Raw genomic sequence first — 14,916 nt, forward strand, 5'->3', positions numbered from 1 at the left:
CCTCACCTCCTTCCACTTACCCCTCCCTAGTCCCCCTTCCTGATGTACAAAATAAAGGACACGTGTTCAAAAATAGAAACTCTCTTTATTTAACAAAACTGGGGGGGGGGGGATTAACCTCTGGGGAGACTGGGAAAAGGAGGTGGGAGAGGGGAAGAGAGAAGGTGGGAGAGGGGAGGGGGAAACCTGGGAGGAGGGAGCTGGAAGGGGGAAGCCAGGGGAAGAAGGAGGAGGGGAAGTATAAAATTATGGTACGCCATATCTTCAGTACTATGTACAGATGTGATCTCCTCACCCCAGAAAAGATATTTTGGCCTTGGAAAGGGTTCAGAAAAGGGCAACTAAAATGATCAGGGTTTTGGAACCGGTCCCATATGAAGAGAGGCTAAAGAGACTGGGACTTTTCAGCTTAGAAAAGAGGAGACTGAGGGGGGATAGGATAGAGGTCTCTAAAATCATGAGTGGGGTGGAGAGGGTGCATACAGAAAAGTTCTTCATTAGTTCCCATAATAGAAGGACTAGAGGACACCAAAGGAAAGGAATGGGTAGCAGGCTTCAAACTAATAACAGAAAGTTGTTCTTCACAAAGCAAATAGTCAACCTGTGGAACTCCTTGCCGCAGGAGGCTGTGAAGGCTAGAACTAGAACAGAGTTTAAAGAGAAGTTAGATAAGGTCATGGAGGTTGGGTCCATGGAGTGGTATTAGCCGGGGGTAGAAATGGTGTCCCTGGCCTCTGTTTGTGGAAGGCTGGAGATGGATGGCACAAGACAAATGGCTTGGTCATTGTCTTCAGTCCATCCCCTCTGGGGTACCTAGTGTGGGCCGCTGTCGGCAGACAGGCTACAGGTCTAGATGTACCTTTGGTCTGACCCTGTACGGTCGTTCTTATGTTCTAAGCTCAGAGCTCAGGGTCGGGGGTCTCACTGGACCACCTTGATTTTCATGCAGACCTGCTTCTGGGTTTGCATGTGGCCTTTGGTGGCCAGGCTGGCAGCTATCCTGCCCTAGACGGCCACTTTCCTGTGCCTAGTGCGGAGGTCGTGGACGTTGGAGGCCTCCCCCCAAGCCTGGATGAGGTCCACGATCTCCGCACTAGACCAGGCAGGCGCCCGCCTCTTGCGGCCCTGGGCAGGCTCCTGGGAGCCACCAGCCTGGTCTCAGGAAGAGGCGGAGGGCTGGGTGGCAGCGGGTAGCTGGCTCGTGCCATGCCAGGTGCAGGGTCTGCTGGCTAGGTGCTGGCAGGCTTGCACCTGGCATGGGCACCGTAGCCAGACCGTGCCCCTTTAAGGGCTCCGGGCCGGGAGGGGGGCAGCCCTTAATTCGAACTACTTAATTCGAGCTAGGAGTTAGTCCTCATAGAATGAGGTTTACCTAGTTTGAATTAAGCGCTCCGCTAGTTTGAATTAAGTTTGAACTAGCGGTTTGCCTGTGTAGCGCCTATGAAAGTTAATTCGAACTAACAGCTGTTAGTTCGAATTAACTTTGTAGTGTAGACATACCCTGAGAGCTATCCCTCCCCCTCAGGTGCTGGACTGAGAGTCTTTCAAGATAAAGCCCATTAGCCTAGACCAAGCAGGAGCTGCTCGAGGAGAGCTGCCAGCAACTGGCGCCCTAGGCGGAATGCGCAATTGGCGCCCTCACCTCCATAGCCCTCAATGGCGTGACATCATCATTGGGTGCCGCGTTTAACGCAGTGCCCTAGGCAACTTCTGAGGTTGCCTACACCCACAGGCCGCCCCTGAGACCAAGTATAACAGAGACAAAAACTTCAGAGGGGTAGCTGCGTTAGTCTCTAACTTTAAAAAAAACAAGTAGTCCTATAGCACCTTTGAGATTGTCTTCTCTTAGAACTGGTTCCTCCTGAGGCAGGGTAGAAGCAGAGAGGGGAGCTCTTTCCTAGGAAGGGTTGTTTCTTGCCCACTGCCTCTCAGCTAAGATTGCCATCAATGGTGCCACTTAGTATCTGCTATAATATGGATGCCTTGCATCAAAAGGTGGGAAGAAACCACTAGTGCATTTCACAAAAGCCATCAGCCAATAGTAACAAATTTCATTTATTACTGCTGTGTGCAGAAACTAGTGCTGCATGAACACAACAAAACGTATTAATGAACATTCATTCAGTGGCACCCACACATTTCATTTTCTTTGATATATTTGTGACCTTTTTTTATTTGTTTTCTGCAAATAGTTGTATAAGTGACTTTTGTTCATTACAATGTTTATGGAAAGTGAAAGTCTTGTGGATACTAATGCAGATGGTGTTTGTGAATCTTCAAACCAGAATTGTTTGTAAATCCACCTTGGTACCACTTCGAATTACCTCCTCAAATTTATAAAACTCTGTCCCCCAGTCAGGGAGCAGAAATAATACTGCGTGAGTTTCACTTGGTCTACACTGGGAGCTTAGGTCGAACTTAGTCTCATTAGATCAATTTTCTAAGCAATGAGTCCATATCACCAAGTCCATTCCATCAACTTTACAGACCATTAAAGTCAATTTCAGCACTTCTGCTTCCACAAGGAGTAACACTAAATTCAAGCTTGCATAGTCGATTTGATGGTAGTGCAGAGACAGCACTGTGAAAGTAGACTTTCTTGGCCTCAGGAAGGTGTCCCACCATGCCCTGCAGTGACCACTCTGGTCAGCACTTTCAACTCTACTGCTCTCCAGGTAATCAAGAAAAGCCCTGGAAAAAATTGAATTTAATTTCCTGTGTGGCGACTAGACCTCATTACAGGCTGCGTACCTCAGCAGCACACCTGACCGTGAGTTCCCAGGGTCGCAGACAAGCACCAGCATGGAGCATACAGGAGATCCTGGCCTCATTCCTGTGTGGGGAGAGGAATCTGTTCTCACAGAACTATGAAGCAGCAAAAGAAAAGCAGATATCCCTGCCAAGATGGAAAGGGCATAGAGGATAAAAGATACACCAGGAATGCCTAGCAGTGCCAAGTGAAAATAAAGGAGCTAAAACAGTTGTACCAAAAGGCAAATGGATGGTCTGGATCATCGCTGCAAACATGCTGCATCTATGAGCAGCTGCATGTGATCTTAGGGAGGGAACCAACCAGCGTCCCTAGCTAGGTGTGGACTCCTCCTAAGAGACTTCTCAGGCAGCTTTGGGCAGCCATATGGAAGACAGCATGGATGAGGAAGAGAAGATTGGTCAGTGGTTGAGCAGGGCAATGGATGTAATGGAAAGCCAAGAACTTTTTATAATTTTGGCGACAATCCCCTCCTCCCAGCACAGCTCACAGTTGAGCACTGACCCCAGGGAGGGCGCTTGTGATGAGTTCACATTTTTTAATCTTGCTAAAATTGAATTAAGGCAATTGGGTGTGATCTGTGGTGGCCACTGTGCCTACATAGTGAGAGGTCCCCGAAACAGATTGTTAACATGTCAGGAGACAGAGCAGTAATCCTCCTTGCACATCTCTAAAAAACCCTCATAGAGGAACTCTTTATTCCTTCTCAAGAGGTTTCTGGGTAGGCCTACCTTATTCCTTCCTCCATGGTGGGACACTTTTCCACACCGAGTCAACAGTAAATGGCCTGGAGTCACTGAAGCACTAAGCATTGCAGCGTAAGGACCGGGTTTCTGGCCACATGCAGTCGGAATCTGATCCCTATCACTCTGTGGGATTCAGAGAAGACTGATATCTCACATGGCAACCTGGGTGAAGCAGGGGAAATTATTAGCTGATGCCTCTGCAGTAAACCTCCATTTGTCCATCCCCAGTGAAACATGGCTTAAGCCCTTGCCCTGCCCTGCCAGACCCCCTCCTGCCTACCCACTCCTACGGGAAGGGAAAGTTGAAATGGGCGGTGCCAAACAAACAGGTGGTGCATGAGCCCATTCCCTGCCACCACACCCAGATCCCCTCCCCTCTACCACCCACCCACTCCTGAGGGAAGGGAAAGTTGCACTCTTCCAGAAAATGGGCAAGGTGCAAAACACACTGATGCCACATGATCCCCCTGCCCTTCCACCATGCCTACCACAAAACTGAGTCCAGCTGCTCCCCTGCTGGCCACTTAATAGCGTAACTATGGCTTTGTACCTAACACATCCCTATAGTCTTTAGACAGACTTTTCTTTTATTCTAACAGATTACGTTTTATGCTCCACAATATATCTCCCCAAAAGTCTGGCATTTACTTTTTGTTATAGCAAGAACAGCAGTGAGCTTGCTGCACACTCCCTTGGTCCTACCAGCTGTCCGGACTGCATAAATCCATAGGTGAAAATAGACTAGGGATGACATGTTCAAGGATCCAATGCAATCTGCCCATTGGGACAAGGAGCGCTTAAGTAAGTGGAGGAATGTGCTGCTGGAGGAGATGCACACGTAGCATGAGGACAGGAGAGCATGCAGGGAACTAGAAGTGAGGAACCTGGAGAGAGTCTTGTCATCCATGGTGGATGTGATGGACCTCATGGTGGCTTTCCAGAATGCCTGCATGCACAGGTACTCCCTCTAGCAGACCAACATTATCTTCTCACCAAGTTTCCTCTCCCAGGACCCTAAAACACAAGGGGGGAGGACAGTCAAGGGCAGCCTCACATTCAATCCCCAGGAATATGTCACAAAGCAAAAGGTTGTCCTTCTCACAATTATGATCAGCCCCTCTCTCCCGAAGTTCCTGCCCTGAACTCCTTTTCTGTTCCTGCTGTGTTCCCTAAATAAAACTGCATTATTTCTGTACAATAATCTCTTTATTGCTTGTGTTTTGGGGGGCTGACAGACAAGCATACTGAACACAGGGGCACCTCGTTGAGAGCAACATGCATGACTCTCAAAACTGGCCATTTATAAAACTGTCTTTCAAAGCCTCTCTGATTTTCAGTGCCCCTCACTGTGTGCTCTCCTCATAGCCCAGGTGTCTGGCTGATCATAATCCCTGGCTAGGCACTGTGCCTCAGCCTCCCACCCTACCAGATAACTTTCCCCCTTACTCTCACAAATATTATGGAGTACACAGCAGGCTGCCACCACAATGGGAATGTTGCATTCGCTGAGGTCTAATCTAGTCAGCAGACTGCAGAACCTTCTTTTTAAATGCCCAAAAGCACTTTCTACCACCATTCTGTACTTGACCAGCCTATAGTCGAACTGCTCCTTAGTGTGGTCTAAGCTGCCCATGTACGGCTTCATGAGCCACAGAAGCAAGGGGTAGGCTAGGTCGCCAAGGATCACTATTGGCATTTCTGTGGCATCTTAGGGACTAACAGATTTATTAGTTTATAAACTTTTGTGGGTAAAGCCCACTTCATCGGATACATGGGAGTTTTTTTATGAAGTTGCTGAATTTCCACTGCATACGGCTAAATGCAGTGACATGCAAGTTGAAAAGTCTCAGTGTTAGTCTGCGTCTGCAAAAACATCAAGGAGTCTTGAGGCACCTTACAAATGAACACATTTATTGGGGCATAAGCTTTTGAGGGTAAAACCTCAATTGGCTTTTACCCATGAATGCTTATGACCTAATAAATCTGTTAGTCTCTAAGGTGCCACAAGACTCCTTGTTGTTTTTGAAGATGCAGACTAACACCACTGCCCCTTTAAGACTATTGGCATTATAGTGTGTCTGATGGTAATTTTCAAGTCTGGGGAAAAAATCCAGCTTGCAGCTTGCTGAAAAGGCAGAAGTTCCTAAGAAGCATGTGTCATCTCACATCTTATAATCTCACATTGATGTTGGTGAAATGGCCCTTGTGATCCACTAGCACCTGCAGCACCATTGAGAAATACCCCTTGCAGTTTATGTAGTCCTTGGAAAGGTGGTCAGGTGCCAAGATGGCGATGTGCATTCCATCTATCGCCCCACCACAGTTAGAGATCCCCAGCATGGCGAAACTTTCCAGTATGTCCTCCATGTTTTCCAGAGTCACTGCCTTCCATAGCAGAACGATATTGATTGCCTTGGTTACATGGATCACAACAGCCCCTACCATAGATTTCCCCACTCCAAAAGCGGTAACTGTCTGACATTGCAAGCTTCAACAGGGCAATTGCCACTCGCTTCTCCACAATCAAAGTGGGTTTCATTCTGGCATTCTTCCGCTTCAGGGCAGAGGAAAGCAATTTGCAAACTTCCGTGAAAGTGGACTTATGCATACAGATTTTTTTCAATCACTGCTGATCATCCCATGTCTGCATCGCAATGTGGTCCTACCATTCTATGCTTGTCTCCATGGCACCAGAATGAACATTCCACAGTATCCAGAGGATTGAATGCTGGCAGCATGTACCAGTTGCTCAGCTCATGTGCTTCACAGAAGAGTATGTTCATGGCTTCCTGAGATTCGTCTTCGTTCCAGCAGACCCTGGATATGCTCAGGACATACTCCAGCATTAGGCACACCATGGTTAATATCATCATCATAATGCTTTGTTGCTTAACATGATTACGCTGCTATGGTGTCTGCATGGATAACCCAGGGAAAAAAGGACATGAAAAGACTGTCATTGCTCTCAAGCAGGAGGGAGGGAGAAAACAAGTGCATTATGGGATGCTGATGAGATGTGCCCAGAACCACGCACTGTACAATTTTGGTCCCAACGTGCACTGAAAGCATAACCCAGAATGCAAAGGGGCACAGGCACTCTGGGATAGTTACCCATAGTGCCTCACTCTCTAAGTCTAAGATAGTTCGTCTCCAGTAGTGGGGCTATTTTGAACTACATGGAATTCTTGCGCACAGTGGGGACATGCACCTTCAACTTTCCAAAATCAGGTGCTTAAAAAAATCGACATTAATAAATTTGACCTTATCTCGCAGTGTAGACATGGTGTTTGGTGTCTGATCATACATCATGAGACGGTGAAAGCATGGAGCAAATACGGCCTAATTCAAAACCCACTGAAGACAATGGAATTGGCATTGATGGGCTTTGGACCAGGCCGGTAGTTCACAAACAAATGTTTGCTAAGGGATTTCAAACAATTCTGAATAATGTACATGTTTGTAAATCTCAAAGTCTGTGTGTGGACAATTTTCAATTAGAAAAAATGCTACATTTGTGAAATAAATTACACGCTACAAATAGCTGGTCTGACTCTACTGCAGACCTAGAGTTGAAAGGCTGTGTGACCTGTTACCAATCCTTAGAACCATTCAGTTCCCACAGAGAGATTTAAAGCACTCAAAAAGTGGCAGCAAAACTGAGAAGCTTCATCTTGTTAACAAAACCATCCCACCTTTTCCCCCTTCTACTATTAACACTTTTTCGGTGTTTTCATTTCACCATTCATAGAGAGGTATATTTCTTAAGATTTTGCAGAACTGCTTTGTACTTTTATGATTTGTACTTAATAAAAATAGTATGTTTTGTGTTTTGTTTCAAAGCCAAATCAAAGTTCTTGATGGGGAGGATGAATATTACAAATCATTGTCAGCTGTCGAATCTATCACTGAAAATGACAACTCACTCAATCCTCCGTCTCCTCTTTCCTCGAGAGGAGTGTCTTTTGCTCAGAGCTGAACTTGACCCTTTATATTTTGGTCTAATACTGGTAAGAGATTTCATGTGTTTATCAATGCTGGTTTGTGTGTGTGTGTGTGTGTGTGTGTGTGTGTGTGTGTGTGTGTGTGTGTGTGTGTGTGTGAGAGTGAGAGAGAGAGAGAGAGAGACATAATTACATCTAATGAGGCTTCTTGCAAAATTAGACCCTGATTCTGTAAATCAGTGGTGGGCAACCTGCAGCCCATCAAGGTTCTGCGTGTGGCCCACAAGTCATTTTGTTTACCATTGTCCATGAGCAGGATTGCCAGATTCTGCTAGTTTCCTTCCCCATGGTTTTTTTTCCCCTACCAGTATTACTAAAGTGACACACACCCAAAGCAAGGGCATGTGAAGTGAGGTGGTGATGATCTAAATTTAGCATATGTTATAGAGACATAGGAAATGCCATAACTCCTCAGACCCAAGGTCTGTCATGGCTGGTAGTAGCCTTTCTCCAACAATAGTCAATACCAGAAGATTCAGGGCAGGATGTATGATCCTTGCAATAAGTAGATGTTGTGTGATCTATTACCCCCATGCCCCACATACACACATTCAGTCTCATCCTAATCTCCAATATTTAGGTATTACTTTAAATCTTGAAGCATGAGATTTAATATCTATTCTGCATAATTATAATATCATTAATTATGGTAACTCTGGATATTCTTGAGATCCATATTAATACTCAACCCCTCCCCCCTTTTTTTAATCTTGTTAAGATCTTGACCTCAATAATTTCCTGTTACAGTGAGTTCCATACTTATATCATGTATCCTGTTATTCATCACTGTTTGAAAGTAAATTGTTCCAAACCTTCCAGTCTCTCTTCACTGGAGACTTCAGTGCCCTTAAGCATGCTCGTTATTCAGAAGAGGCCACAGTGCTGATTTACATAAAGATATTATAATACCCTCTGTATAATTTGCCATCCCATTTTATATCCATCCTAAAATCATCTTTGCTCTTTGACTCCAACTGCACATTGACTGGAGGCCTTCATTGAACTATCAACACCTAACTCCCTTTTCTTCAGCTGGTACAGTTAATTTAGAATCCTGTGTAAGATGTCTGAGTAGTTTAAACTTCCCTCTCCAATTTGCATTACTTTGTATTTATTGACAATTAATTCCATTACTGTGTTGCCCAGTCACCGAATTTGTTTAGGAGGCTCTGAAGTTTCTCGCGATCATCTATGGTTCTAGGTAATTAAATAACTTGACATCAGCTGCAAATGTTATCTCACTACCTTCTCCCTATCAGATAATTCATTGATTAGTTTAAAAATTTGGGACTTAGTATGTAACCACAAGACAGCTCACTGTTAACTTTATATCACGATGAAAATTGACCATAATCTTACTCTTTGCTTTTTGCCTTCTGGATAGTTTTTGATCTCTGGTAATATTTTGTGCCTCTTCCTGTGGTCATTTAGCTTCTTCTGCACCCTCTTATATAGGATCTTGTTGAGGGCCTTTTGGAATTCTAAATAAATAATATGAATCAGTTCTCCTTTATCATCTACTACATTGACAAGTTTAGAGAATTCTAAGATTTAGTGAGTTATGATTTTCCTTTATAAAACTATGCTGGTTTGATTTGTCAAATATTATTAGAGCCAACCGCTATACTGAATTGGGGCCACAGTGCCATAACCCCTTCAATTAAAGTCTGAAAAATTCTCAGGCTTTGTCTGCACTAAAAAGAATTTGCCAGCAATAGCTATGCTTGTAACCATCCTAATGGGGATACAGCTTATGCCACTTTCCTGAACAAACGAAGCTATACGAGCAAAAGGACTTTCTAACTGGTATTACTGTAACTACACCAGTGCCTCTGCTGCCATAGCAATAGCCTACCTTCAGGGAATATGGAGAACAATTAATCGCCATCCTTTTTACATATCTGAAAACTCTTATCAGGTTCCCACTCAATCTTCTTTTTTTCAAGATTAAACACGTCCAGTTTCTTCAGTCTTTCATATAGCACTGGGACAGGGAAAAGGCGGCAGACAGGGAGTCTAGCAAAAGCCTCAAGTCTCTCCTAGTGATTGCAGTGCTGCTCCTGCAGTCTGGAGTATGCGGCTGAGAGTGAGGTTTGAAAAATAATATTTCCCATTCATGTTGTTATCTTCAATCTCCATCAAAAAGCTGATAGAATGGCTGGCAAGATCAGAGGCCAAAGAGCTGCAAGCAGTGGGCCAGTATCTTGGATTATGGAGAACCCTGACTATGTGAGAGTGCATGTTAGAATCTCTAAAGTACAGCTGCAGATGAGTTAGTGACATACAGAAGTGCAGTACAAATATGGCTGGTGATTAATAGGGGGGAATGGGTGTTTGCTTCTCTCCAGGAATTTCTTGGATGTCCATCAACCTCTTTCCATCTCATTACAATTTGTCATGAATGATCATCCTTTGTACTACCTCAAGAGAAAACTTTTCCTTGAGCTATTTTGCTAAGACTCAAAGTGTTAAAATTTATGAGAATGGGAAATAAAACTGTCTTGAAGAAAGTCACATGACTGTGAGGGCTCCCATACTGGAGCTGGTCACAGGGCTCTCGTAAAATATATGGTTTCTTCACAGTGCAATTTTTTTTTGTCTCCCAAAGACATTAATAAGAAAGCAGTTTTAAAAGCTGGTTTTTGTACTTTTAATTGCAGGTCAGGATAGATGGATGTAATCCATGTTATTGTCATAGGCAGTTTAATTATGGGTTACCAATTTTATATTATTTAATGGTAGTCAAGCTTTGCACATAAGTAACAGGAAACAAAAATCATATACTCAATATGTATATAATTCTATAATTAAACCGGATATAGCCCTAACTCAGTAAAGTACATAAACCTATGTTTAATTGTAAATATATCCATAATCCCAGCTTTATTCAGCAACACTCTTAAAGCCATGTATAAAGTGCTTTGCTGAACTGGGGCTCTGGTCAGTAACAGCTGTGTCAAGGCATTAAATTGTGAAACACAAGGAAGGCGCTTCACAGTTTTTTCTATTATTAAGCAAAAATATTTACTAATCTTAGATCTTCTGGCATTCTTATAAAGGATGATATGCTATACTTCAGTGGGATTGCTTGCAGAATAAAGTTGCTTTAATTGTGGGTGAAGATGGCAGAAGCTGGCCCCAAATGATAAGATTTCCTGTACAACAATAGCACTCATTAGTTTATACCATAATAGCATGTGCAGCCACTGACACAACAGAAAATGCAAACAATACATATATGTTTTGAACTCTTTAATCAAATTTTTCCTCTTTTTTGCTGCTGAGATAATTTCCACCTGAAACACCAATATATACAAGTATTATTATTCTCAAAATGAGTTTCATGTAAGGTATTTTTATACTGCAGTCTGCCATCTGCCTGTGCCTGGTAGGCGAAGAGTTGTAATTACTCAACTAATTGGATAAGAATTGTGCCCATAGCAAGTCTGTTCTTCCTATTACTTTTATATCCTGTTCCCCCCTTTCCCACCTGCTTCTTTGTCTTGTCCACCTGTGTATTGTTTTCTAGACTATAAATCTTTTGGAGTAGGGACTCCTATTTACTCCATGTTTGTGCACTAACTAGAACAGGGGAATGAGGTCCCAACATGACATAAGCACTACCGTTATATTGAATAATAATAATAATTAATAATACATAATGCAGTGCACAATAGACATACATATAGCTGCCAATATCTTTGCATCCTCCCTCAGATGTATATTTCTCACTACATCTACATATAGATAGTGCCTAGAGACCTCAGCAGGTAAATCCCTCTTTCACCCCCTGTTTAGTGCACTCCTACACTTCTGTTTCAGAGCTCTGCTACTAAGGACCACATCCCCGGAGTCTGAATCAGTGTAGTAGCTACACTGAAGTCAGCTGAAAAACTTGAGATTTTGCTGCCATGTGGACACTGTCCATAGGTGGCAAGGGCTTCTGGTATGCTAGGCGGGGGGAGGCATTGTCTTCCCAAACTGCTAGTCTGGCCCTGCCTACACTATGCCCCCAGAATGCCTATTGTAAGTGTTCTGGGGGTGGAGTGTTGCTCCCCCAGCACCCGCCCTTCCAGTGCTCCTGGCCCAGGAGGCTGGGGCTATGCACCCTCCTGCCTTCCTGTGCTTTGGGACCAGGGAGGCTGGGGTGCGCGCATACACATACCCTCCTGCCCTTCCCATGGTGGTGGAGGATGTGTGTACATGGCATGCTGCCTCACCTCCCCATGGGGGGGAGAGGGAGAGGAAGGCAGCTTAGCTCCTGTGAGAGGTGGGGGTTGGTGTGGCCCCCAGCACTACCTTCACCAACTGCCCATGACAGGCAGTGAGTTATATGGGCCCCAAGTTGCTCAGGCACCATTAATACTCATAGGCAGGGGCTCGGCTCCAACAATGTTAACAGCAACTCAGCCTGAGTGTGACTGTGATGAATTCAGAAGCTGGGAGCAGCACAGTCTTTACATTAGAGCATTTCTTTATAAATGGAGGCAGGGTGATTAAGAGAATAAAAGGCTTGTCATTAAAAGGAACTAAGGATCATTAGAAAATCCCAAAGCACTGTTGGGTTCTTCAGTCAAAAGAAAGGAAACAAAGGGTGGGATAAGAGGGGAGTTTTACCAGGGAGTTTAGAGGCAGAGTTTGAGAAGGACTAGATACACTTAACACGTAACATTCTTTAAATTAATACCATAACCACCTGATTTTTAAAATAAATATCAAGAAAGGATAAGCTCTAAGAGTAAAAAGAGGATGCAGGCAGAAGCCCATCAACAAAGTGGATATCCTGTTTATTGCACTCAATGTATGGTTCCCTGCCCTATGGGTAAGTGGCATGTGTGTGCATTCAGTGCAAGGAGCTCCTGGCTCTCAGGGACCATGTTCAGGCTTTGGAGACCCAGGGTGGCTGAACTGAAGGAGCAAAGGAAGGCAGAGACACATACAGATGATACTTTTTAGGACACAATAGAAAGGTCCCTCCCCTGGTCAAACAGCTTCTGTGCAGGTGAGGAAAGTGAAAGTCTCTGGGGCCGTGTCCACACTCAGGGGTTCTTTCGAAAAAAGTACCCTTTTTTCGAAAGAACTTCCCCTGCGTCCAGACTCAAGCCGCGTTCTTTCGAAATTAAATTGAAAGAACGCAGCTTTTCTTTCGACGGCGGTAAACCTCGTTTCACGAGGAAGAACGCCTTTTTCGAGGGAGATCCGTCGAAAGAACGTGAGTCTGGACGGGGGGAGCCCTTTCTTTCGAAATTATTGGCCTCCAGGAACAAGCCCTGGTGGACAATCTGGGCCATGGGTTGCACGTCTGTGGTTCCTGGCTGCAGCCATTCCTTAAAGGGACAGGCGCACCCTCACAGCCACTTGTTGCAGACAAGGAGCCAGAGCACACGGTGACCTTGCTGCAGCATGTCACAGCCCCAAGAGCGTCCTGGCCCTTCCACAGAGCCTTCTGGGGACCCAGCCAAGGGCTCCAAGCGCCGGGCACCATCCTGGTCCGGCGCTGAGATCAAGAGCCTGCTGGAGCTGTGGGGAGAGGAGGAGGCCTTACAGGCCCTCAAAAGCCGGCGGCGAAATGCCGAAATTTATGGCCGCATGGCTGAAGCCCTGGCCCAGAAGGGCCACTACCCCCGCACACAGGACCAGGTGCGCTCCAAGGTAAAGGAGCTGCGGCAGGGCTACGCCAAAGCCAGGGAGGAGAGCTCCCGTTCTGGGGCAGCCCCCCACTACTGCCCCTACTACCCAGAGCTGGACCAGATCCTGGGTGGCAGTGCAGAAGCACGCACACCACGGAGGTTCGTGCAGTCCGGACTGGCAGACCCGGTGGTGGACGCTCCAGAGCGGGAGCTACAGCAGTCTGGAGACGGGGACATGGGCCCAGAGGAGGAGGACAGCGAGGAGACGGCGACCCTCACCCTGGAGCCGGTCACCCAGACCTCTGAGGCCTCCCAGGCGTCATCTGGCACGGGAGAGGAAGCAGCAGGTGAGTACAGTGAGTTTGTGTCACACCCGGGGGGGGGGGGAGGTAGGTGGGTGCACAGTGGGTGATGCACAAGGGAAACCTGTCATGCTCAGGCTGATGCCCAGGTCTCACACACACACACACACACAGTGTGACCTTCAGAATGTCTGCTTCCCCTGTCTCAAGGGAGAGGGCATGCCCTTTTGGACAGCTGTTGCACACATGACTGATTGTGATAGAAATGTAGCCGTGTTACTCTGATCTGAGGAAGTGGGTCTGGCCCTGGAAAGCTCATCCCCTAATAAACCATCCTGTTAGTATTTTAAGTGCTACAGAGTCCAGTTTATAGGACTGATTGTGTCTTCTTCTTTTCCTCCACAGCCGGACCAGCCGTGGAAGAGGGCCGCAGCACCCCCGCCCCACCTCCATCTCCATCTCCATCTCCATCTCGGAGACATGGGAGCCGCAGACACAGGCGTGTCTACGCCGACATCCTCCGGCAGCACGTCGAGGCTGTGCAGGAGCAGAACGCCATCCTGCTACAGAGGGCGGAGGCAGAGGAGCGGTGGCGTGATCGGCTCATGAATGAGCTGGTCCTGCAGCGCACGGTGCTGTACGCCACCCTGAGGGAGGTCAGCGGCTTGCCTGCTGCTGTGCCTGGTCCTGCTCCTCCAGCACCCCATGACCCCACCCCACCAAACCCCCCTTCCACAACAGCAGCCCTTTCCCCCCTTGGACCTCCCTCTCCCCCAGCCCCCCCAGCTCCCCAGCCCCTCTCTCCCCCTGGCCCTCCTCTCCCCCAGGCTTCCACGTCCCAAGAGCCCCCCAGCAGCCAGCCAACCGACAGGTGCATCACCCGATCCCGTAGCCGGGGAGCACCCCAAACATGAGGCCCAGCCAGGAAAGGGAAATCTGCCAAGCCCCGTTCAACCTGATCCCCTTCCCCCCTCCAGGTTTCCAGTCCCCTTCCCCCCTCCAGGTTTCCAGTCCCCTTCCCCCCTCCAGGTTTCCAGTCACCCCCATCACCCCAGTTATTAAGCACAAACAAAGGGTTAAACGAACTGTTTGTTTATTGTATATAGTTTGGCAACAACAAAAATGAAAAATTTTTTTGTTATGTTTGCCACATTGTTTGATAATATGTACAAAATTATAAATAAGTAAAGAGAACATTTTATTTTGAAACACACCCTGGTGTAAGTGATGTGTCCAAACTGGGTCAGGAGATGGGTTGTGGAGGGAAGCTTCTATTGGGGGCCAGGGCCCAGTCCCCAGGCAGAAGCCCCTCAGTGCACTCAGTGGCCTCCACTGGAGAATTGCTCCCGGAGGGCCTCCCGGATGCCAACTGCAGACCGGTGAGCCTGGCGGATGGCAGCTGTCCGGGGCTGGGCAAAGAGCCTCTCCTGGGCATCAGCAGCTCTCCCCCACCCTGGTAGGAAGGCC

At 46.6% G+C, this 14,916-nt stretch overlaps 2 protein-coding genes across 2 annotated transcripts in view; both read left to right on the forward strand.

Annotated features, from left to right (window-relative positions):
* MYO3B (myosin IIIB) overlaps nt 1-14,916 on the forward strand; it is a 344,336-nt gene that overhangs the window by 303,831 nt on the left and 25,589 nt on the right. The window contains exon 33 of the mRNA XM_075933604.1: nt 7,357-7,523. Within this exon, the coding sequence (XP_075789719.1) occupies nt 7,357-7,492 (136 nt within the window). The 3' untranslated portion in view covers nt 7,493-7,523. The remainder of the gene's footprint in view (nt 1-7,356; nt 7,524-14,916) is intronic.
* On the forward strand, nt 12,588-14,509 carry LOC142830187 (uncharacterized). The gene is made up of 2 exons (XM_075933603.1): nt 12,588-13,494; nt 13,855-14,509. The coding sequence occupies exons 1-2, from the start codon at nt 12,921-12,923 to the stop codon at nt 14,361-14,363; spliced, it is 1,083 nt and encodes a 360-aa protein (XP_075789718.1). The 5' UTR covers nt 12,588-12,920; the 3' UTR covers nt 14,364-14,509.

Source organism: Pelodiscus sinensis, chromosome 7 (genome assembly GCF_049634645.1).
Source record: "Pelodiscus sinensis isolate JC-2024 chromosome 7, ASM4963464v1, whole genome shotgun sequence".
NCBI lineage: Eukaryota > Metazoa > Chordata > Testudines > Trionychidae > Pelodiscus > Pelodiscus sinensis.

Excerpts from the sequence above, each read along its gene's own strand:
- LOC142830187 (XM_075933603.1), top strand. The coding sequence starts at position 12,921 with ATGTCACAGCCCCAAGAGCGTCCTGGCCCTTCCACAGAGCCTTCTGGG. Across the intron at positions 13,495-13,854 it reads CACGGGAGAGGAAGCAGCAG|CCGGACCAGCCGTGGAAGAG; the intron begins GTGAGTACAGTG and ends TTTCCTCCACAG.